Genomic DNA, 23,832 nt, shown 5'->3' on the forward strand with positions numbered 1-23,832 from the left:
TCACCTCTCCCCACTCTCTTCTGCATTCGTCTCACACTTTAGATTGAATGTTCCTTGATGGTAGGAACCATGTCCTTTTGCCTCACATAGCACCAGACACATAGAGTGCAATATTGAATAAATGAAAAAGTACATGATACATACTTAACAGAAGCTTTTAAGTTAGCTTAAGAAATGAGTGCGCTAGGGGCTGGGGTTGTGGCTCAGTGGTAGAGCACTTGCCTAGCATGTGAGAGGCCTTGGGTTTGATCCTTAGCACCACTTAAAAACAAACAAACAAACAAATAAAGATATTCTGTCCAACTACAACTGAAAAATAAATATTTTATTATTATTATTTTTTAATATTTATTTTTTAGTTTTTGGCAGACACAACATCTTTTGTTTGTATGTGGTGCTGAGGATCGAACCCGGGCCGCACGCATGCCAGGCGAGCGCGATACCGCTTGAGCCACACCCCCAGCCCCAAATAAATATTTTTTTAAAAAAGAGTGCTCTACAATAGCCTACATGTCTGCCAGGTGGGGAAGCTTAAATACCTTATGAATTTATATTACAAATAAAATGTGACCACAAAGAAGGGTAGCAATGACATGTAAAGGTCTCCAGTAAATATTTGATAAGGGAAGAAAGCACGTCATAGAACACTACGTAGGATATAATTGTATTTAGGAAAAAAACAAAAAACACATCACACTTATCCCTAGAGCACTCTAGTTCTTGTGTTCTCCTAAGGTTAGGTTACTGAAGGCAAGGAGAGTGGCACTGGGGAAGGTGAGGGGCAGTGAGAGGTGTCGAAGGGGACTGTCAATGTTCATTGTTTAGACTTCTCAAATGATTGAATTTTAATGGCAAACATCTATTCATGGAATATGTTGTTAACATATAATTAAGAATGGTTGTACAAACAAGCATATACTTATTTTATTCAGATGCAATGAGGCCCAATATTTGAAACTCATAGATTTTACTTTGTAATTACAGAAAAGCAAACAAAAGAAAATGAATACCTCTTTAAAAGCAGCCATTTGCTTCTGGATTCGGTTGACGAATCGCCATTGAATTACAAGACTAAAAAGAAAAAAAAAAAATCCAAACCAACAATATTGTTCTTTCTCACATAAACCAAGGAAAAAAGCTTAAGACACATTTATTCCAGTTAGAAACAGAAAATAAAAACTAGTTAAGCCCAAGGCAAATGTTGAATATAAGAAGTTAATACCATATTTTATTTCTCTGAGAAAAAGAACATTGAGATTCTGGCCATAGAGGAATAGAAAGAAAGCAAGAAGTATTGTCTCAGAAGAAACGTAAAAAATTATCACCAAGAAAATACTAATAAAATACTTACTAAATGTACTCCTTTTTGTTCTTATTGGTGACAACAATTTCTGATCCACCATTTTTCAACTCATGTTGATGTGTCTAAAATTGAACAGGATACCTTGATATGTTATTTTAGTGAAAAAAATAAAAAAGTATAAATATTATAGTTATACCAGAAACCTGGTATTTTAAATTAAATCCATTCAAAAGCTAAAAGCTAAGAAAACTTAAATATTAGTTCTACTAAAATAAATATGGAATGAGTCAAATGTCAAAGAAAACACAATTCTTGCTGAGAGCTAGCTTTTGTTATTGCAAAATAAATGTAAAAATAGAGCACAGAAACGTGTATTAACCCCTAAACTTAAGTTACAACATTATGTTTCAAAAACTATGTTTCACTTTGAGAAAAATCCACAAACCTGTCCAAAAAGTTCTTCATCTATGATAAACCTGAGGTCCAATTCTGTTGGATCATTTTCAAGAATCCATCTTAGTGAGTTGTAATATTCACTGTCCTAGATCAGAAAAATCACATTTTAAAAAATATATAAAGACACCTGAACTTGGAAGAAAAAAGTAGGATAAGAGTCTGAATAATTGGGAGAAAGATGAAAGGGTTGGACATCTTCTCTATATATACATACAATTACTACAAAGTGACAGATCACAGGTTAGCGCAAGAGTAAAAATCTATCAACCAACAGAGTGGTTTAGAAATCTCTCTGTACGTGAAAATAGTGGTGGTATAGATTTTATTATTCAATTAAAGGATTAAAGAAAGCAGTTTTTAGAGAAGTCTTTACTTCCTGGATATCCTGGATATCTCATGTGGCCTATGGGACTGTGTGAAATATTTATGTAGCTATGAGCAGGTGTTTGTACTTGGCCCAAGTTAAAGAGAAATCTCAAATACAGAATTTTAATTAACCCACTCAAATAACTGTACAATCTTAAGATTTATGAAGAATCATACTGCTTTGCACTGATAATGTGTAACAAGGAAGGAATAAAAAACTTAGTATTTAGCAGGAGCTCTTGGAATCCATGTGCGCTCAAGTGAATGGGGCAAAGCAGCAGCAGAGATAACAAGGCTACAGTCAGGGAGTTTTTCTTTGGGTTTCTTTTCTTTATAGAGCCCCCTCACCCGCCCCCTGGCACAAGGCCTGCCTCTGCACTGCCATTTTTTAAGCACATACCATTCATCATAAAAGATCAAAATTCAAATACTGATGTAAAAAATATCTCACTGTTGTACAGTGTAATGTATTTAGGGGGAAGTATACTGATAATTTCTGCAATTTACTTTGCAATGCGTGAAAAAACTAAGATGTATTGATGGACACAGTTTATAATAAATATAGAAAATAAGTCAATTTTGAGTGTTAGATACATGCATGTATGCCATAACATTCTTTCAATTTCATTTATTTATCTTAAATATTTGTTTTAGTTGTAGATGGACACAATACCTTTATTTTATTTGTTTATTTTTTTACATGGTGCCAGAGATAGAACCTAGTGTCTCATGCATGCTAGGCAAGCGCTCTACCACTGAGCCACAACCCTAGCCCTCAACTTTATTATGTTAGAAAATTTTCTTAATAGAATGAGGAAGGTGTTCATTTGTAGTCTGAAACATTAAAAGCTAATTCTTCAAAATGTTCAGCTGCCTGTTAAATTGTTATCTCTCCACATGAAAAGTGAAAAAGACCTACCACTGATTCCATGTCATGAAGTGTTATTGGTTTGTGTAGCATCATCTTGTAAAATGGGCGGATGAAAAAACCTTGTAAGAAATTAGATATATTTAAAATGATTACCAAGTGAAAGAAAACAGATGATTACATTTAAAAAATTTTTTTTGTAGTTGATACTAACCATCCAACAGTTTGCCATGATAAACTGCCATCCCAGCTACCCGGCCAATAAACTTGAAGTAAGAGAGGTGATCTTCATTACATAATCCAGAGTTTGGATTTATCTGAAGAGTATAATTATCCCTGAAAAGACAACAACATCTAAATGCTCCTCCTGATATTTAAGAGAAAAATTTTAATATGACAAATAATTCTATTGAACTATACTTGACCATTGGACTTCATGGTTTTAAAAAGAGTAATTTCAGTCAAAAGGTAGAAATAGTACAATTGTCCATTGACAGATGAATGCATAAATAAAATATGGTATAAACAAATAATAAGAAGGGAGAAAATCATGGCGCACACTATACCACAGATGAACGCTGAGGTCATCATGCTAAGTAAAATTAGACACAAAAGGACAAATATTGTAGGATTCCACTGAGATGAGGAACCTAGAGTGGTTGAATTCCTAGGAAAGAATGGAATGGTGGTTTTCAGGAGTCAGGGAGTCCAGTGTTTAAAGGGCACTGAGTTTCATTTTGGGAAGATGAAAGCTATGGAGATGGATGATAGTGATGGTTGCCCAACAAAGTGAATGTACTTAAGATGCCAGTGAACTGTACTCTTAAAATGACTAAAATGGTAAATTTTATGTTATATATACTTCAACACTGTTTTAAAAAGTCATTTATGAAATATTAGTCATAATCTTTCTTTTCTGGTATTGTAATATACATTCCCTTATATCATGCAACTCTGTTACATTATTTCCAGAATAGTGATTTTTCCCCCTTCTGTACACAGGCATTTAAAGATGCTTATGCTGGATGCAGTGGCATACATCTATAGTTCCAGTTACTTGGGAGGCTGAGGCAGGAGGATTTAAGGCCACGAATTTAAGGCCAGCCTGGGCAACAGTAATACCTGTCTCAAAAATAAATAAATAAATAAATATATATAAATAAAGGTACTTACGTAGCAGAATATTCAAACAACCCATAATAAGGGTTAAACATTTCCTTTGAGATCAGGAAGAACCATTCTCTGGCAACTCCTCCATAATCTAAACCCTTTTCACCATCAAACTCAATCCAGAGTCGAGCCTTGAGGAAGTCAGCTCTCTTGACACCCATAATTCTCCGGTAGGAGTCCTCGAGAACAGTTGCACGGCGAAGTTTCATTTCAAATTTGTTTGGAATGTCATTCTGAAAAGCCAGAGAAGAGAGACTTATGGTTTAAAGCAACTCAACACAATGACACATTTCTTTCTTAGGGAAGTCATAACATTCATGGTATTCCACACTGTGCCCAAGTCCCTTTTTCTTTCAGAAATGCAGTCAGGGGAAACATAAGCAGCAGTCTTGATATTCCAATATGGTATGAAAGGATTCAGGCATCTTCTCCAATTGCTTACTGACAAATACTTCTGATTTTTATATCTAAAGAAGTTATAGATGATGATGATAATGCTCACATAGAGGCATTTCATGAATCTTGGTTTCCATACTAAGTTCCAAGAAGGCCATTCTGTGACCAGTAGTCTAGCCATTGCCCGCTTATTGCCTGCCTGAATATTTAGGGCTTCCCCTAGTTCCATCTCTCTCTTTGCAGTCTGTTTTGTTTCACTTACTAACATATGCTAACATTTGCAGACTATGCCAGGCACTGCTTCCTGCATTTTAACACATCAACTCATTTAACACATCAACTCATTAACACATAACAACACTGTGAAGAAGAAGCTACTATTATTCTTCATTTCACAGATGAAGAAAATGAGGAAAATAGAAGTTAAGAAAGTCTTTGCTCCTGAACTTCTGCTCTTTGTACAACTTTTTTTTTTTTTGTACATCTTATGCTTACATGACAAATATAGTTATGCACTGCTTGGGCAGATCTCAGTTTTATAAAAATATATCAGAGTATTATATTTTTGAGTGCTTTGCGTGCAACTTTCAAGTGGAAACCATTAGTTAAGATATGCTATCCACATTCTCTCACTTCAAAAGAAAAAAAAAAGAGCATTAGTGCCAAGGAGACAAACATCAGTTTACCCTTAGTAAACTTAGGGAAAATAGAAAGCCCTAAAGAACATATTAACATAAGCAGTTTATATAAGCAATGTAAGCAAAATATAAGTAGTTTCCTTTATTGCTTGTGTAATTTAAATAACAGCAAGATTGGAGAAGAGCAAGTTTAGACTGGCTACTAGGCAGCTGATGTAGCTAAGTCACTCACTTGCTCTGGGACGGGTCCCATCTGGGTGGTACCATCATGGGGCCAGGGATGGGAGGAATAGATAATAAAAACATGGCATAAGATGTGGCTGCTGCCTTAAGGAGTTTGCAATCTGGTATGCAGGTGAGAAACAAGTGTAAATGCTACTAATTCTGGAACTTAAAAGAGCAGAGTAATTGCTTCTAGGTAATGTTCTGTGGAAGCACAGAAGATTGAGTTTTTAATTATAAATGAGGCAATCAAGGAATTTTTGAGAGGAAGTCTTTGTACAGGAGAGGAACAGAGGGAAGAATTGAGGAAAATCAGGAAGGAGGCATCTGATATGTTTCATAGCCAGAGGATGTGGTAGGAGGAAGAGAAGGAAAAGGAAGGGAAGGAAAAACAGAGATTGAAGTAAAAGAAGAAGGTGGAAAAGTAGTCTGGGGCCAGAGGGTAGACAAGTGTGAATACCAGATGAAGAAGAGAGTCTCTGAGCAGAGGAGCCTCCTGGTCAGAAGCTCCTCGGATGCTGATGGGGTTGGGTGTAAAGGGTGGTTTTAAGGGGAGACAAGAGGAACCCTGGTCAACTAAGGCCCCTGAAATACCCCACGTGAGAGAAGACAGAGAGACTTCTGAGAGAGAGATGGTACTGGAAGAAGAGTGGGCCATGGAATTGGTGTGTGAACTAAGCAGTGACCTAGGACATGACCTGATCTCAAATCAGGCCCTATGTTCAAATCCTGACTCTACCATTTGGAGCCTGACTTTGGATAGGTTATGAGCCTTTTCTAAGGCTGAATTTCTTTACCTGTTAAATAGGGAAAATAATATCTACCTCACAGGTTGTTCAAGACTCAATGGCATAATACATTTCAAGTGCTTACATGCTATCTGGTACATGGTGAGCACAATAATTATTAGTCATCTTTATTCCTTCTAATGAGAAGCTGAGAATAAAGAAAGGAAAATGTTAAAGATAGCTCAAGGCTTTTAAACATTGGTTATTAATATTTTAAAAAATTTTTGTCTTATTTTTATTTTTGTTAATCTGAGGATTCAGATTCTCAGTCTTCTCTCTGTGGCCTTGAATCTCCTGGAATGACACTAGGTCACTTAACCTTCCTTTCATATGCTTATCTCTTTCCACATTCTGGGTAATTTCCATACAAAACATCTAATCACCAATATGATATGTCCTGTTGGTCAGGAACATGGACCTGGAGCCAGCCCATGTAGTATGAATCTGGCTTTTCCACTTAATAAATGGGAGACTTGATCACATTGCCTACCTCTACGTGTCTCAGTTTCCTCACCTGTAAAATGTGATAATAGTCCTTTCTTTACAGAATTACTATAGAGATTAAATAAATAATACATGCAACCTGCTAAAAAGAATGCCTAGTATGTTATGAAAGATCAATAAATTATCTTATTTTCATTATGGCTTCTGTGGCCTGTTAACAAAGGCCTTGTCTCTTATCTCTGTGCCTAGATGACATTAACGGGAATCCTAATACGTTGATAAGTGCTCAGAGAGGCAAATGGAGAAACTTGCACTAAGAATGAAAACATTTCCCAGAAAAATACATCAACAAAGACTTAAAATCCCAAGGCCTAGACATAGGAAACAAATTTCCAGAATAGAAGAGTCTAAAAAGTTGCTTATATTTAAGGATTTTATTAAGACATAAAATATTTGTACCAAAAACCTATTGTATTTCATTTCTGCTAAAATTTTGGATGAAAAATCTGTGGTGGCAGACCCACCATCTTGAATCTTTGAAAAAGCAGTCTTCCAAGTTTAGAACCGCAGAAACTGTAACCCAATATAGCCACCTAGTGGTAGTGTTCCTAAACTGCAGGGAAAGGGGGAAATGAGAGAGCTAATTAAATTAGGAAAGCTTTAAAAATGATCAACAGCAGAAATGAGTGGATGGGCCGACAATGAGTCTAGTACTAAACATACTGAATTTGTGGAGATGGAATAAAGTGTAAAGAACATATTTGATAAACATAAGGAGACAAACACCAAGAGCACTGTTCCATTTAGTTGTATTTTTAAATGATACAGAGATATCATTGGAAGACAACAAAGCAGTCAAGGAATCCAAAGTTCTCCAACACAAAGATATGACAAGAATATGATTTCCTGACCTACTCTTACTCAGATTCTACAAAGACCAAGCCTCCAAAACTGCACTAGGAAGGACCAGGTTTAAGGAAATTTCTGATTCTATTTTTCTGTATTATAAATATCTTGAAAAATAGACATTAAATAATTATGGGTCTCTAATGATTTACAACAGTTAACTCAAAGAATAAACAAGTTTTCTCTGTGAGAAACTGTGTTCAAAGTTGTTTCAAATATTGAACAAACTATTACTTTCAAAAATGCATTTCCCATTATTTTCAGTCTACATAATGATCATTCCCAAGTACTTATTATAAATATCACTAACCTGCTTCTTCAACTTTCTTCGGAAGAACTCATACTTTCTTTTGTAATCCCTGGAGTAGGGCACTGCCTTTAGTTGAAATTTTTGGAAAAATAAAAAAGGTTTAGGTTGTTTTCATTCTGGAACAATTTTATAAGTTTCCCCTCTGAGTATTATGAACATAAGTTAAAGGCATTAAAAAAAGAATATCTGGAAATGAAGGTTTCATTTGAAGAAAAGAAATATAAAACTTAAAAAAATTTTAATTTCTCTGTTTAAGATAAAATTGTATTTAGCAATTCCTATGGCTGCAATTTTCATCAGGCAATATTCTTGAAATGTAACATGCCAGAAACAAAAAATTTCTTCCAAGTAGAGAAATATTAGAAACAAAAATTTCCATTTCTAAAAAGACTTTCAAAACGATTTCTCCATTGAAGGAACAATTTGAAAAATGTACTTTTCCCTTGAACTCCCAGCCTTTTTAATCCATTATTTTAAAAGATTATACACTGAGATATTAATAGTAACCTAAAAAAGTACAATATTTTCATTTTACTTATTTTTGTGAATCAAAAAACAAAATCTGAATAAAAAGTGAGAAAATGGAAAAAGTAGCTACACATAAGACAGGATAATGATTTGTCTATCATTAATCCAACTTGACAGAGATATAATTGTATTATAGTAATATTTTTCATTTATTTATTTATTTTTGTGGTAGTGGGAATTCCACCCAGAGGCACTCTACCACTAAGCTGCATCCCAGTCCCTTCTTATTTTGAGGCAGGGTATCACTAAGTTGCCCCAGACTGGCCTTGATCGTCCAATCCTCCTGCCTCAGCCTCCTGAGTAGTTGGGATTCTAGCATGCACCACACCTGGCATATTATGGTAGTATTCATGCTTAAATATAAGTCTTTATATAGTGGGTATTTACAATGACTTTCATTAAAAAGTTCAAGATAGCCAGCATTGATAGGGTGCTGCTGTTCCTGACACACTCTTGGCTCTTCTCTGATTTGTTGAGGGCTGACTGTCAACACTCTTTTTCAGACAAGGACAAGTACCAGCCTGAGCCCATTGCCCAAGCTTTCTGTCTAGCTCATGAGTCTCACAAGGTTGATGTACAGGGGAAGGATACAGACTTTACACTATTTTTTTCAAATAACTGACACTGGAGTAGGGGCAGGAAGCGGAACAGAGGATGAAAGATGTGCTCTTGTCTCAGTCCCCGTAGGGCTATGCCCTTGATCATTCACCCTTGCAAACAGAGGTGAGAGGATAACCCTATCAGAGCCCACTAGTACAACAGACTTACTGGTCCAGTTATTGCTACATTCTGCAACCGAGGATCTTCCCATTGTGTTCTTTTTATATCTGAAAGACAGGGGAAAAAGATGATTTCTCGTGTACAAAGCTCAATGTTAACAAAATATAATATAATTAAATTACATGGCACATACTATGATTTATGTAGAAGATTCTTCCATCTGTGTGAGTTCTCTCTTCCCATCCTGGCTATAATTAAAAACATATTTCAATTATTTTAGATGTATGGATAAAAAATAGCACTATATATATAATTAATTTAATTTGCACATTTCATTCTTATAGTTATTAAAGAACTACTATATTAAAAAATACAAAATATATGAGATAGTATCAAGCAGACTGGCAGTAGTTCTATATACTTACAGGTAAAGGCCCTAGATCACTGGAAGAGTCAAGTGATGTCTTTCCTCTCAGATGAGCTGGAATTTTCAATCTTGGATCTTCCTTTTTTGGTTGAGTCATTAAATAAATAAAACAACATACACACAAATTTTAAAATAATAAAAGTTAATATGTTACAATGTTTTCTAATGTCAAAAGATATTTAAAATATTATTTTTTAAAAGTCCATTTATATTTTATATTCTTAATCTGTGACAATAATTTCTCCTTCTAAGATCTACCATTCTTAGGCTACACTCTTAAAAGAAATGAGATCAGTTCTCAGAGAGGGTTCTGGACTAACTGATCATCTCTTTCATACAGCTTTTCTTTACAAAATAAAAATGGTAAAATATTGGGACATTACATTGTATCATAATATTTCTATGCCTCTGAACATGCCTTCTGGAAACCACATGTTCAAGAACTGATTTACTAATATTTTTGAAAGATCGGAAGCATAAAAACATTATTCAAGTCAGGGCTGGGGTTGTAGCTCAGTGATAGAGTGCTTGCCTCACACGAGGCACAGGGTTTGATCCTCAGCACTGAATAAAAAAATAAAAAAAAAATAAATAAAGGTATTGTGCCCATCTACAATTAAAAATATTCTAAAAAAATTATTAAAGTCAATTTAGGCAGGCAGGGTACATGTACCCTACATGCCTGTAATTTCAGTGACTTGGGAGGCTGAGGCAGGAGGATCACAAGTTTAAGGTCAGCCTTGGCAACTAAGCAAGATTTCTCACTGGGGATGTGGTTCAGTGGTAAAGTGCCATTGGGTTTGATCTCTAGTACCAAAAACAAAACAAAACAAAACAAAACAAAAACAAAAACAAAAAACTTGATTCAGATTATCAAAGAGTTCAACTTATTTGAATTAATTCATGTATTTATTGAAGCTATGCTGGTCTTTTTAAAAGTTAATTAAAATTTATTCATCTATTGTTAATTTTGGTAATTTTTCTATTGGTGGTAAACTAATCACCAAACAACTTTGTAATTTATCTTAAAATTAAAAATATTTGTTCTACATAGCTCATGAAGGTCTTTTTTGGTATTAAATGAGATATGGATTCAAAAGTGCTTTGGAACTATAATGTACCATATAAAATCAAAAGTTTATTATTAAATAACTTCCTAAGCATTTATGGTTAGTGAGCTGAAAAGGAAACAGGAAATAAGTGTGAGTATCTCTATGAAAATCTAAGACAATATTAAAAAGAGGTATAGAACATGTTGAATAGAAATAATATTATTAAGAATTCAACATAGCCAGGTGCTGTGGCACACCTCTGTAATCCCATCGATTTGGGACGCTGAGGCAGGAGGATTACAAGTTAAAGGCCAGACCCAGTCTCAAAATAAAAAATAAAAAAAGGCTTAGAATGGAGCTAAGTAGTAGAGCACTCCTGAGTTTAATCCCCAGTACCAAAAAAAAAAAAAAAAAAAAAAAGAATTCAATATATTTTTCAATGAATACTAGGAAAGGCAGGTTAACTAATACACATTTAAAGATTAGAAAGAAGAGATTTGTATTGTTGTAAATTTAAACTTAAGAGTATTAAAATTACCCAAGTGGTGGTTTTGGTGTTGTGGTCAATAAAGAAAGGCCTCCCATTTGGTGCATGCCGGACTTCCCAGCCTTTAGGGAGGAAACCCTGCTCAATTTCAGACGGCTGAGTCGTTTGTTGTGCTGAATCACTCAAGGAGAGCTGTGCTTGAGGGCCTGCAGAAGGACTCTGGCTTGATGGCAGCTGACTGGTCTCCATTGTGGCCTAGCACATGAATGAAGGCATACTGTAAACTTTCATCAAGAAACCACAAATAGCTTACCTGCAGATAGAATGGTTGAGAAGGCAGCTTACCTGCAAATACCCACACTTGTAAATAGGCTCCAAACCTCTGAGACTCATTTTCAAATGTAGTTATGGCACTTTTTTAAGCCCAACATTTTAATAATATTTTCCCCAATTTTTCAAATAAAGTGTTTTGTCAAACTTTATTTTTAGATGATTTATAATTTTTTCAGTTAATTCTCAAGTGGTAAGATGGTAGTTAACAGTCAGTCTGTTTTTGGGTGCATGTGACTGAGAAAATCTACATCCACAGGCCTGGGCATAGCGCTTAGCTCTGCAGGAAGCTACACAGCCTGCTGCTTTGATCCCCCAACACTCAGAGTGGGGAGGACTCTGTACATAGAAATGGGTTCAAATGTTGGACAGACAAAAAAAAAAAAAAAAAGACAAATATGCACTATAGAAATAACAATTGAAATGCAATAGATTCACACGATAGTCAATAGTTAAAAGAAATATACCAGATCTATTTATAATAATGTGGTAGAGCTTTAAAATAATGTTGGGCAAAAGATTTAGACTTACACAGCATAGCATGCATTCAAAATTTGAAATACATTAACATAAACAATATTTTACATTGTTTAGCTCTTTATGTATACATAAAATAGGATAGAAGAATATACAACCAACTAAGCATGGTAATTCCCTCTGGAGAATGGGATCAACAGTTTGGCTAAAAGAAGTTTAGCTTTATCTGTAAATATAAATATAAATATAAATAAATAAATAAATATATATATATATTGTCTTTTTGTACCAAGGATTGAACCCAGGGGCACTTAACCACTGAGCCACATTCCTAGCCCTTTTTTATATTTTACTTAGAGACAGGGTCTTGCTGAGTTGCTTAAGGCCTCACTAAGTTGCTGAGGCTACCTTTGAATTCATGGTCTTCCTGTCTCAGCCTCCTGAGATGCTGGGATTACGGACATAATCCACAGCTAGCAGCCTGTATGTTTAAAAACAAAACCTGATGAATGTGGAAACTTGTTAATTAATGGTGGTAAATTCTGTGTGTTAAGAATAAAGTATACATTATATCATTATCTGCATTTTAAGAAATTTCTCAATAAGAGTGTTAAGATAAAGTATTTTACTAAACACTTATAAGTAAGTATTACAAAAAGAATCGCCTCTTGCCAATGATGAATTTTCACCATAAAACATTTCTTTAACAGATTCCAATCACCAAGATTATCTTCCAGCAAAGTAATAATCTTAACCATTCAAGTTACAAAACCATCCAATGGACCAGATCATTTCTTTCGTCCTCTTAGTCCCATTTGGACTTGCTTTGCATAATAACAAGTGGTAATTCATGAATATTAGAGAACCACAGGAAATGGTAGATACTTAGCATCAGTGTCAGAAAATAAACAAGATGCTAGAAGTGCTCAGTATGCACTACAGAATGACGTAATCACTTACATAAAATGTGATGGTTCAAATCCTGTAAGAAAATAAAGTGAACAGATGGGCTGCAGAATACCTGTGCAGAGGGCTTTGTCCAGGTGGTGGTTCTGGAATTATGATCCACATAATACGATCTTCCTCTTTCATCCTGCTTTTCCTCCCAACCTGGTGGTAATCCAGATGAAGTAGGCAAGAGCTGAAGTGCAGAACAACAAATGGGAGGATAAATGCTAACAAGAAAGACCCCTTTAAATAGGCTACATCTCTCCTCTCTGCTAGCTCTCTAAAATGAACTATGCTAAACTAAAACCATTTGTTCCAATAGAAAATGGGCAAATAATACATTCTTAATTTAGTAAGATAAACATTATTTTATTTATTTTGTTATTCTGATTTCTTATATATGACAGTGGAATGCATTACAATTCTTATTACACGTATATATACAGCACAATTTTTCATATCTCTGGTTGTATATAAAGTATGTTGACACCAATTTGTGTCTTCATACATGCACTTTGGATAATGACGTCCATCACATTCCACCATCATTTCTAACCCCATGTCCCCTCCCTTCCCCTCCCATCTTTTTGCCCTATCTAGAGTTCATCTATTCCTCCCATGCTCCCTCTCCCTACCCCACTATGAAACAGCTTGATGCTGGTTGCTTTAATAAATCATGATAATAGCCATCACTTATCAGGAGGTTAGTATGTGCCAAATACTGTTAAAACACTTTATGAACTAGATTTCTTTTTAAAGCATGTTTGTTGTGATATAACTTATATATGGTACAACTTGCCCTATTTAAGTTTTATAGTTATATGAATTTTGATAACACAAATATAAAAAATGACAAAATATAAATATGGATATATAATACTACAGTGAAGATACAGAATGTGTTACCTTGATCTGCTTTACTTCTTTCTTTTTTTTTAAAATAGAGAAATTAATTTTAATATGTTTTCATTTAACCCAATGGATTACCAACATAATTTGCAAAGAAAATAATTGTTAGTAAGATAGTTCATGTTCATTTTCTTTGTCCTAGTAATTCTTTGGAATCTAATGTCTATGTAACACACAGCACACCTCAATTTAGACTAGAAACATTTCAAATACTCAGTAGCCTCATGTAACCAATGGCTGCCATATTGGCTCCTTTCTTCACCTTTCACCTTTTGGTGAGATATATGCTGTAGGCTGCATGGTAAGTCCCCTGGTTATGTGATTTCTTGTTTAAGATAAACCTATTTTAAATCATATTTTAAAGTATACAAAATAGGGGCTGGGGATGTGGCTCAAGTGGTAGCGTGCTCGCCTGGCAAGCGTGCGGCCCGGGTTCGATCCTCAGCACCACATACAAACAAAGATATTGTGTCCGCCGAAAACTAAAAAATAAATATTAAAAATTCTCTCTCTCTCTTTAAAAAAATAAATAAAGTATACAAAATAAAGTATACAGAATTTCATTGGGGGGAACTCCCAAATAGACAATAATGATGAGAGTAGGAAAACTCTAATAAAACTTATCAACACTAAAAACCACATACTAAGTGCTTTAATGTAGACCATGACATTTAGCCCACATACAAACCCCTCTCACGGGTGCTGGGGATCTAACTCAAGGCCTTGCACTGCTAGGCAAATGCTCTATCACTGAGCCACACCCAACCCTGAGAAACAAGTCTTAATGAGATAATGGTTAAAATTGGCCCATTTTGCTGATGAGTAACCTGAAGTAATTTGCTAAGACACATTGCTTATAAGAAATGGAGCTGGGATTTGAACCCAGGTATTTCAACTACAGAAATCACACTTTGGTGCTGAGTGAAAAGTTATCCTTCTTGTTTCTCCAAAGGCTGGGAGAGGCTATTTATTATAGTTTGTTACAAATGAATAAAGAGGAGTCAGGTTATTTCTAGGTTTACTTTAAATAGTCCTAGGTCTGGCCTTCCCTTTGTCATTTTGAAACCAGGTTGACTCTTCGAGGCCTGGGTTGGCTCCTGAAAGCACCTTAGAATGTACATGTCATCCCCACCAGTCTTCACTAGATAACGCGGTTTCCTAGACACACAGGAGCTCTAAGTAGTCTCTGACAGTAATAAAGAACTGTTAGACTACAACAACTGGTGAGAAGATAAATGAAGTAGGTCTATCTACACAATGAAGTAACAATGAACTATTGTGACATGCAATCAGATTTGAAAAATATCATGTCAAGTGAAAGATGTCAAACACCCAAGACTACATAATAAAACTACATATTGTATGATTCCCTTTATATGAAATTTCTAGAAAAGGCAAAATTGTAGCAACAGAGAGATGAAGAGTGGTGGTTCAGGGCTGGGAGTAGGCCCAAGAATGGAGGCAGCTTCATGGAGTGAGGGAAGGGTTTCTAAACTTGAGCATGGTAAAGTTTGCATGATGGTATGAATTTATAAGACCTCATTTAATTACTTAGAAGTGGGTGGATTTGACGGCATGTAAATTATACCTTAAGAAGGGCTGGAGATACAACTCAGTTGGTAGAGCATTTGGCCCTGAGTTTGATGCCCAGCACCGTTCCCCCCCACCAAAAAAAAAAAAAAAAAACAAGTTGTAATAGGTCTTTTGATACATAAATCACTTCAAGATTCCCTTGCTCATCTGATGTACTTATTTTTTGGATGAATACCTGTCAATGAGAAATTCAATATTTTTACTGTATGGAGGACAAGGTGCATGGGAGAAATACCATGGAAGAGCAGGCTCTGGTCTAGTGGAGAAGGCAGACAGGTGACCACAGAGAGTGAAGCTGGTGAGGGGAATCTCTTGGGGGCATCCACCCCTTTTATGGTCAATGTTGAGCATGTTAGTGTCCACCCTTCCTCAGCCCAGGATCTGTGGCCCTCTCCTCATGCAGGATCATCTTTTAGATGAACCACTCTTGAGTGGTTGAGAATTTGGGGGCCTCTGCACAAGAGCAAAAACCCTACTTTTCAGCTGGGCGCAGTGGTGCACACCTGTAATCCCAGCAGCTCAGCAGGCTGATATTGGAGGATCGAGAGTTCAAAGCCAGCGTCAGCAATGGTGAGGCACTAAACAATTCAGTAAGGCCCTGACTCTAAATAAAATACAAAACAGGGCTGGGGATGTGGCTTAGTGGTTGAATGCCCTTGCATTCAATCCCTGGTACCCCTCTAACAAAAAAAGCCCACTTTTCAAAATTAATATATTGGTTGCCACCTAAAATTACAAATGGTTGGTGGGAAAAAGTGAGAAGGCCATTCCAAGGGGAGAAATGAAATGAGCACAGTTAGGAGAAGGGGAGAACCAGGACTTGGAGATAACCTGTTTGGAAAGAAAGCACAGACAGCAGTGAAGGCTGAAGGAGTGTTTGTAGGTAGACAAGGAGAAGGGAGGCTGGGGAGGCTGAAGAGGCTGGGAGCCCCCATGTTTAAAAAACAAATGGCAGGCTGGGGATGTGGCTCAAGCGGTAGAGTGCTCGCCTGGCATGCGCAGGACGCTGGATTTGATCCTTAGCACCACATAAAAATAAAATAAAGATGTTGTGTCCACCGAAAACTAAAAAATAAATATAAAAAAAAAATAAAAAATAAAAAACAAGTGGCAGGGGAGGGTAGGGGCTGGAGTTGTGGCTCAGTGGGAGAGCACTTGCCTAGCATGTGTGAGGCACTGGGTTTGATTTTCAGCTCCACATATAAATGAATAAAATAAAGGTCCATCATCAACAACAACAACAAACAAACAAAAACCAAGTCGAGGGGGTATACAAGGGAGAGAAACTCAGTATGAGACTTGGGTCAGGAAGAGTATGGCGACAGGGAGACCAAAAGGGAATTCATAGTTCAGGCATGAAGTTCTTAAGGTCCAAATTACAGTAGAGGCAGGGCTGGGAGTACCTCTGAGGAGGCAGAAGGCCTCCACAGAATGCTGGACTGAGGCTTCAGGGAAGAGAGGGACCAAGGACTGTCAAACTCCAATCTGACCGCTGAGCCTAATGACACCAGTGGATTGCTGACTTGATGCTTCATGTGCACTGGGCAGAAATAGTTGCTAGATGTCGTGAGTCTACAAAGCTGGATGTCGTGTGCCATGTGCAGAGCAGAGGTAACTGGACACCAGAATCCCGAATCGTGTGTACATGCAGCAGACCTCCTATCACCAGCACAGGACTCCAACTGACAAGCCATCTCCCAACAGCAGTCACCAGCATGGGGACTCTGCTATGTAAATATGGGAGAGACAGTTCTTGGGTTGTCTTTAAAGGTCCTACCTTGTATCCCCTCTCCCAAACCTCATTCCCTAGAGCCCATGCTGTACGGGTTCCCTGCTACAGAATCAAACATTCAGGCTCAGTGTTCCAATAAAAAAAAGGTGCTGAGTTTTATATTTTTATTGATGATTGAGGAAAGCAGATAAAACTCACCACAGGAAGTGTAGGCTGTTCCTCAAAAGTATAGGCTTGTAAGCTGCCTCTTCTGCTGGAATGATTCTTGTTAAAACAAACAAACAAAGAGAATAATAATACCTTTAGATTTGTCTTTAATGGCAGATAAAATAGGGAGGGTGAGCAGGACCAGGCAGAGAAAAGAACGCTGGTAACAATGTGGCTGTTGAGATGAGGGTGAAGGTCTATGTCTCCTATTCCCATCTCCCTCTTCTCCCCCAGGGCTGGAAACCCTCCTTGGTACCTGCTCTTGAATGTCTGACCCCTTCAGCATGTCCACAACTGGACTTGGATTTTTCCCCTCTGTGCCCACTCCAACCTGTTCCTTCTCTCATATTCCTCATTTCAGTTGCAGTCCCTAGATCCTATCCAGTTTTTTTCTCATTAGTTCTAAAACACTTTCTCCTTGTTATAATTGAGAAAGAGAAAAGTGGCCCCTGACATCCAGGGCCTGGCCTGGCACTCACAGGCAGGATCCTGAGAGTGTTCAGGCAACTCTTTAATTATGTCTGAATGCAGACAAAATGTACATATTGTCCAAGCCACAAAACACTAAAGATCTCCCCACTGCTGCTAAAATGAGTGACAGCTCTTCTTTGCCAATCACTACTTTAGCCTCACTACAGATAAGATTTGGGATACACAAAGACTTCCCCCTGCTCCCTGACCACATCCAAAGGAGAGCAAAACCCTCCTCAAAATCACCTAACATGAGCCTGAATCCTTTAACTCTTTCAAACGTCCTCTTACCAAGACACCAATGGAGTGTGTTCTTTCTTGTTGAGATAAATAATAAACCTAACTTGTTCGAATAAAATGTGCTCCAGGTGGTTTCTGGAGGGTACTTATTTAATGGACATTAAGATTCAGTGACCATGTGGACTGCCCATGACTTTGCTCTATACTATTAGTGGGGATATTTGAAAAACAACAATGTGGTAAAGTCCCAACTCCCCTAAAACATTATTCCATGCCACTTCAGACAAAATTTTATATAAAAGTTGTTGAATGGAAGAATATTTATAAAATAAAATCCTGAGGCCATAACAGAATCGAAGAGCATCTTACTGAGCAGGACCCTGTCGGGCTGGTGGCTGAATTTGCACAAATAGTGAGTCTGGCGTTCAATCCTTCTGCAAGGTGAGTCTGAACATCCAAGTTGCTTGCTAGTGGAGGTGCTGGGAAGGCCTGACTGCTGTTTGTGGCAGCTTCGTCTTCTCTTATAATTTCCCAGTTCTAAAATGAACAGAATCAGCTTGAGCCATACATACTTCATTTTTATTTTTTTAAAAAATATTTATTTATTTATTTATTTTTAGTTTTCGGTGGACACAACATCTTTGTTTGTATGTGGTGCTGAGGATCGAACCTAGGCTGCACGCATGCCAGGCGAGCGCTACCGCTTGAGCCACATCCCCAGCCCTTGAGCCATACATACTTTAATCTACTGCTATGACATGTGCTGGTCAGTGAGAACAAGAGAACTATACCTCGGAAGAATCCCGGTTGTCAACACTCTCTGTTTCCTCGGAGATCTGCCTCCTGGTGGTAAAGGCACGCTGTGCTTGCAGTTGAATGTTACCATTCTCAGCATCTGTGAGGTCATCCCTGTATTGGAAGTGGAAAAAGCCATCACTTGTGTCTTAAGATAATTAAGAACCTATGATCATTTAAACACTTACAGTAGATCAGAATTTACTGGTTTTAGCCAAAGGCTATTTCAACATGTACAAATTGTGGGCACACTTACACCTTCAGAGTACCTTATAGAGTTAAAAGTTTTTGTGGGGATGGGGTTGGGGCTCAGTGGTAGAGCACTTGCCTAGCATGCATGAGGCACTGGGTTCGATTCTCAGCACCACATACAAATAAATAAATGAAATAAAGGTCCACCAACAACTAGGAAAAAAAAAAACTTGTGAAAACGTGTAATACTGATATTTTAGTTTAGACCTAGGAGAATGTCTGACATTCAGGCACTCAAAAAAATTTGTAGAATGCATATCAGAGAATTTCATAATTTCATAATGTTATTATTTTCCCATGTTATTACATGAGTATATCTAAAATAACTCTACAGTTACGTATACATCTTCATGAAACAAACACTTCATTTGATAAAACTGGTCTTAGAACAGACTTCCCCATGCACAAATGTAGACGGCAGAATGAAAGACAATGAAAGGACTTTATAATTCAATGCTTAATAAATTAGGGATTAAATACTATCTATTTTTTATCATACATAGACATAGGCCTGGTCTGAAAAAGGACAATAGTAAAGGCTTATCTGAGTTTAGTAAAGGTATCATCTTAGTCATTTATATTAGTCCAGTTATTTGCATGTAATATAACCAAACTATCAGGTCAAGAATTTTGTGCCATGTGCAGTTGTATATATTCATTAACCCCAGCTACTCGGGAGGCAGGAGGATCACAAGTTTGCGTCTGGCTTGTGAAACTTGGTGAGACCTTGTCTCAAAATAAAAAGTAAAAAGGACTAGAGGGCTGTGGTTGTAGCTCAGCTGTAGAGCTCTTGCCTGGCATGTGTGAGGCACTGGGTTCAATTCTCAGCACCATATATAAATAAATTAAATAAAGGTTCATTGACAACTAAAAAAAATATTTTAAAAAATGTTAAAAAAAAAAAAAAGCCAGGTGTAGTGGCGCATGCCTGTAACCCCGAGGGCTTAGGAGGCTAATTCAGGAGGATCGTGAGTTCAAAGCTAGCCTCAGCAAGGGCGAGGTGCTAAGCAATTCAGTGAGATCCTGTTTCTAAATAAAATACAAAATAAGGCTGGGGATGTGGCTCAGTGGCCAAGTGCCCTTGAATTCAATCCCTGATACCCCCAAAAAGAAATAAATAAAAAGGGCTAGGGGTGTAGCTCAGCGGTAGAGTACCCCTGATTTAGATCCCCAGTACCAAAAAAAGAAAAAAGAAAAAAATTGTTCAAATATTTAATAACAAAATTATTATAAATTTATTTAATGTCTTATAAGCCCAGGACAGTAAGAAGACAAGTTATTTTTTATTGGTTCCTAATATACATAATGTTAGGATTCATTTTGATATAATTATATAAGCACGGAATATAATTTGCTCCAATTTAGTCCCCAATACTTATCCTGACCCTCCCCCTTCTCCCTCTCCCTGTTCCCTTTCCCCTACTCTATTGACTTATTTATTTATATTAAAAAAAATCATGTACATAATGGTGAGATATACATAATGGTGAGTTTCACTGTAGTATATTCATATATGTATATTGGAAAGTTAGTTCAGGTTCAGTCCACTGTTTTTCTCTTATCCTGTCATCCTTCCTCCCTCCTCCCAAATCCCCTTCCTCTATTCCCTTGATCTTTCTTTTTTTGATGGAATTCCAGCTCCCCTCTAATCCCTGTAGCCCCTACCCCCATTTTAGACTAGTTTCTGCATATAAGAGAAAACATTTGACCTTTGACTTTTGGGGTCTGGCTTATTTCACTTAGCATCAGAGTCTCCAGTACTGTCCATTTACTAGCAAATGACATAATTTCATTATTCTTTATGGATTTATATTCCATTGTGTATATATGCCACATTTTCTTTATCCATTCATCCATTGAAGGTTGGTTCCACAGTCTGGCTATTGTGAATTGTGTTACTATAAATATTGATGTAGCTGCATCACGGTAGTAGGCTGATTTTAGATCTTTTGGATATACACCAAGGAGTGGGAGAACTGGGTATATGGTGGTTTCATTCCTAGTTTTCTGAAGAATCTCCATATTGCCTTAAAAAATCAATAAGTGGGATGGCAACAAATTATAAAGCTTCTGCACGGCAAAGGAAACAAGTGCATGAAGAAACAGTCTATATAATGGGATAAAGTCTTTGCCACCTGCTTCTCAGGGAATTCATATCTAGAATATATAAAGAACTCAAAAAATTTAATACCCCCAAAACAAATAATCCAATTAATAAATGGGCAAAAGAACTAACAGTCACTTCTCATGAGTACAAACACAAATGGCCAGTAAATATATTTAAAAATGTCCAACATCTCTAGCAATTAGGGAAATGCAAATCAAAATCACATTAAGATTTCACCTCACTCCAGTCAGAATGGCAATTACCAATAATACAAATAAATAATAAGTGTTGGGTGAGGAGATGGGAAAAAAAAGGTACACTTATACATTGTTGGTGGGACTGCAAATTACTGCAACCACTCTGGAAGGCAGTTGCAGAATTTCTAGTCTAATTCCTAGATCTTTAATCCACTTTTGTGCAGGATGAGATATAGGGTACAGCTTCATTCTTCTACATAAGAATATTCAGTTTTCCCAGCACCATTTGTTAAAAAGACTATCGTTTCTCCAATGTATGTTTTTGCCACCTTTTTCCTAGTATCAGATTACTGTATTTATGTGGGTTTGTCTCTGTGTCTTCTATTCCATAGGTCTTTGTGCACATTTTGGTGCCAGTACCTTGATGTTTTGGTTACTATAGATCTGTATTATAATTTCAGGTCTGGTATTGTGATGCCTCCAGCATTGCTTTTTTTAAAAAATTTTTAATTGTAAATGGACATAATGCCTTTATTTTATTTATTTTTATGTGGTGCTAAGGATTGAATCCAGTGCCCCACACATGCCACTTAGCTACAACCCCAGTCCCAGCATTGCTCTTTTTGCTTGGGATTACTTTGGCTATTCTAGGTCTCTTATTTTTCCAAATGAATTTCAGTACTGCTTTTTATAGTTCTGTCATTGGTATTCTTATGGGGATTGCATTGAATCTGTATATTGCTTTTGGTAGTATGGCCATTTGAACAATGTAATTCTTCTTATCCAAGAACATCAGGGTATTTCCATCTTCTTAGGTCTTCTTCAATTTCTTTAGTATTGTATAGTTTTCATTGTACAGGTTCTTCAATCCTAACAAGATTAATTACCATTGTTTTGAGGTTATGATAAATGAGATAGTTTTCCTTATTTCTTTTTCAGCAGATTCATTATTGGAGTATAGGAACACAATTGATTTATGTATGTCAATATTGTATCCTGTTACTTTACTAACTTGTTTATCACCCCTAGAAGTCTTCTAGTGAGGTTTTTTGGATCCTCTAAATACAGGATCATGTCATCAGCAAACAGAGATAATTTGACCTCTTCTTTTCCTATTTGTATTCTTTCCATTTCCTTCAAGAAGACATGTTATTTTAAAAAAAATATTATTTAAAAAATTTACATATATAATAATTGTACACACTATATTTTGGTGGTGACATGTAGTGTTTTGATAAATACATACATTGGGTATAATCAAAGCATAGAATTCAGCATATTCATCACCTCATACATTTATCATTCTTTGTAGTGAGAACATTCAAAATCTCCTCTTCTACATTATTTGAAATATTCTATACAATACTGTTCGTCCCAATCATCCTATGTGCAACAGAACATTCAAACTCATTCTTTCTATGTTAATGGTACTTTGTACCTGTTAACCATTCTTTCCCTAACCCTCCCAACCTCTAGAAGATCAGTTCTTACTGTACTGTAGCTGATAAAAAACATAAGTCTGACAGATGGCTCTAAGAGAATGTTTCAGATTTCTTTCTCATGTTAGATTTTTTTCTAGCTGAAATGACATCAGTCATAGAGAAAGAAATGTGTTTTTGCTCAAGTTGGGCTTGCCATAATACTGAGGCATGGAATAAGGCAATTTTGCGGAATTTTATAGTATCTTTGGTTTTGCAATATGTATGTCATTTCAGATATATTGACACCTCTGTGCAATGAATAACTTGGATTTCTGATTTACTTTGGAAGGATTTGAGAACAGGAAATATCTATGATAGTGCTTGGGATATATCAGATACAAAATATGAGGATCAAAATTTAGGAGATTAATGGACAAATAAAAAATTCTAAGTATGTGTCAAATAGTAAAAGACTGATGAAAGTCATAATAAGGCGGTATGCAAAGAGAAGTAGAAGGGGATTTGGTAATAAATATTAAGGTTGAGAAGATTTGGAAATGTATACACAGTGTGATGATAAACAACAATGTCACTTTGGAGACATGCATTAGGATGTGTCAAAGGTCATTCTGTCCTTGGTCTGTGTTCAGTGGAAGATGTGTATACATTGATCAGACTGGAAGATAAGGTCAATAATAAGACCTTAATTATTGAGTCCTTTATATTGTAGAAATCACTTATTTTTTTAAAAAAAGGGTACTACATGGGCTGGAGCTGGAGCTCAGTGGTAGAGCACCTGCCTTGCATGTGTGAGGCACTGGGTTCAATCCTCAGCATCACATACAAATAAACGAAATAGGGGTATTGTGTCCAACTACAACTAAAAATAAATAAATAAACATTCTTAAAAAAAAAAAAAAGGGACTACAGAAAATAACATTTTATTATATTTTAATAATAAACCACAAAATGTTTCCAAAATATTTTAAATCAATTTCAAAAGATCCTTTGTTGCTATATAATAATTTATTATAATTAAAGCTACTGAAATGGCAGTATTTATGTTTAAATA

The 23,832-nt window shown here is 36.3% G+C and overlaps 1 protein-coding gene across 4 annotated transcripts in view; it reads right to left on the reverse strand.

Moving 5' to 3' along the window:
- Window positions 1-23,832, reverse strand: part of Nedd4 (NEDD4 E3 ubiquitin protein ligase) — a 133,819-nt gene that overhangs the window by 16,968 nt on the left and 93,019 nt on the right. For all 4 annotated transcript variants that reach the window (XM_046461461.2, XM_058584826.1, XM_046461462.2 and 1 more), the window contains 15 exons: window positions 18,780-18,897; window positions 18,358-18,525; window positions 17,269-17,334; window positions 12,910-13,029; window positions 11,133-11,336; window positions 9,541-9,621; window positions 9,309-9,363; window positions 9,164-9,222; window positions 7,868-7,933; window positions 4,167-4,396; window positions 3,208-3,329; window positions 3,045-3,115; window positions 1,749-1,844; window positions 1,352-1,425; window positions 1,011-1,071 (listed from right to left, as the gene is read on the reverse strand). In XM_046461461.2, coding sequence (XP_046317417.1) covers window positions 1,011-1,071; window positions 1,352-1,425; window positions 1,749-1,844; window positions 3,045-3,115; window positions 3,208-3,329; window positions 4,167-4,396; window positions 7,868-7,933; window positions 9,164-9,222; window positions 9,309-9,363; window positions 9,541-9,621; window positions 11,133-11,336; window positions 12,910-13,029; window positions 17,269-17,334; window positions 18,358-18,525; window positions 18,780-18,897 — 1,591 coding nt within the window. The remainder of the gene's footprint in view (window positions 1-1,010; window positions 1,072-1,351; window positions 1,426-1,748; window positions 1,845-3,044; window positions 3,116-3,207; window positions 3,330-4,166; window positions 4,397-7,867; window positions 7,934-9,163; window positions 9,223-9,308; window positions 9,364-9,540; window positions 9,622-11,132; window positions 11,337-12,909; window positions 13,030-17,268; window positions 17,335-18,357; window positions 18,526-18,779; window positions 18,898-23,832) is intronic.

This window comes from Marmota monax, unplaced genomic scaffold, assembly GCF_021218885.2.
Source record: "Marmota monax isolate L192 unplaced genomic scaffold, Marmota_monax_Labrador192_F-V1.1 WCK01_AAM20220418_F8-fsc00001, whole genome shotgun sequence".
Taxonomy (NCBI): domain Eukaryota; kingdom Metazoa; phylum Chordata; class Mammalia; order Rodentia; family Sciuridae; genus Marmota; species Marmota monax.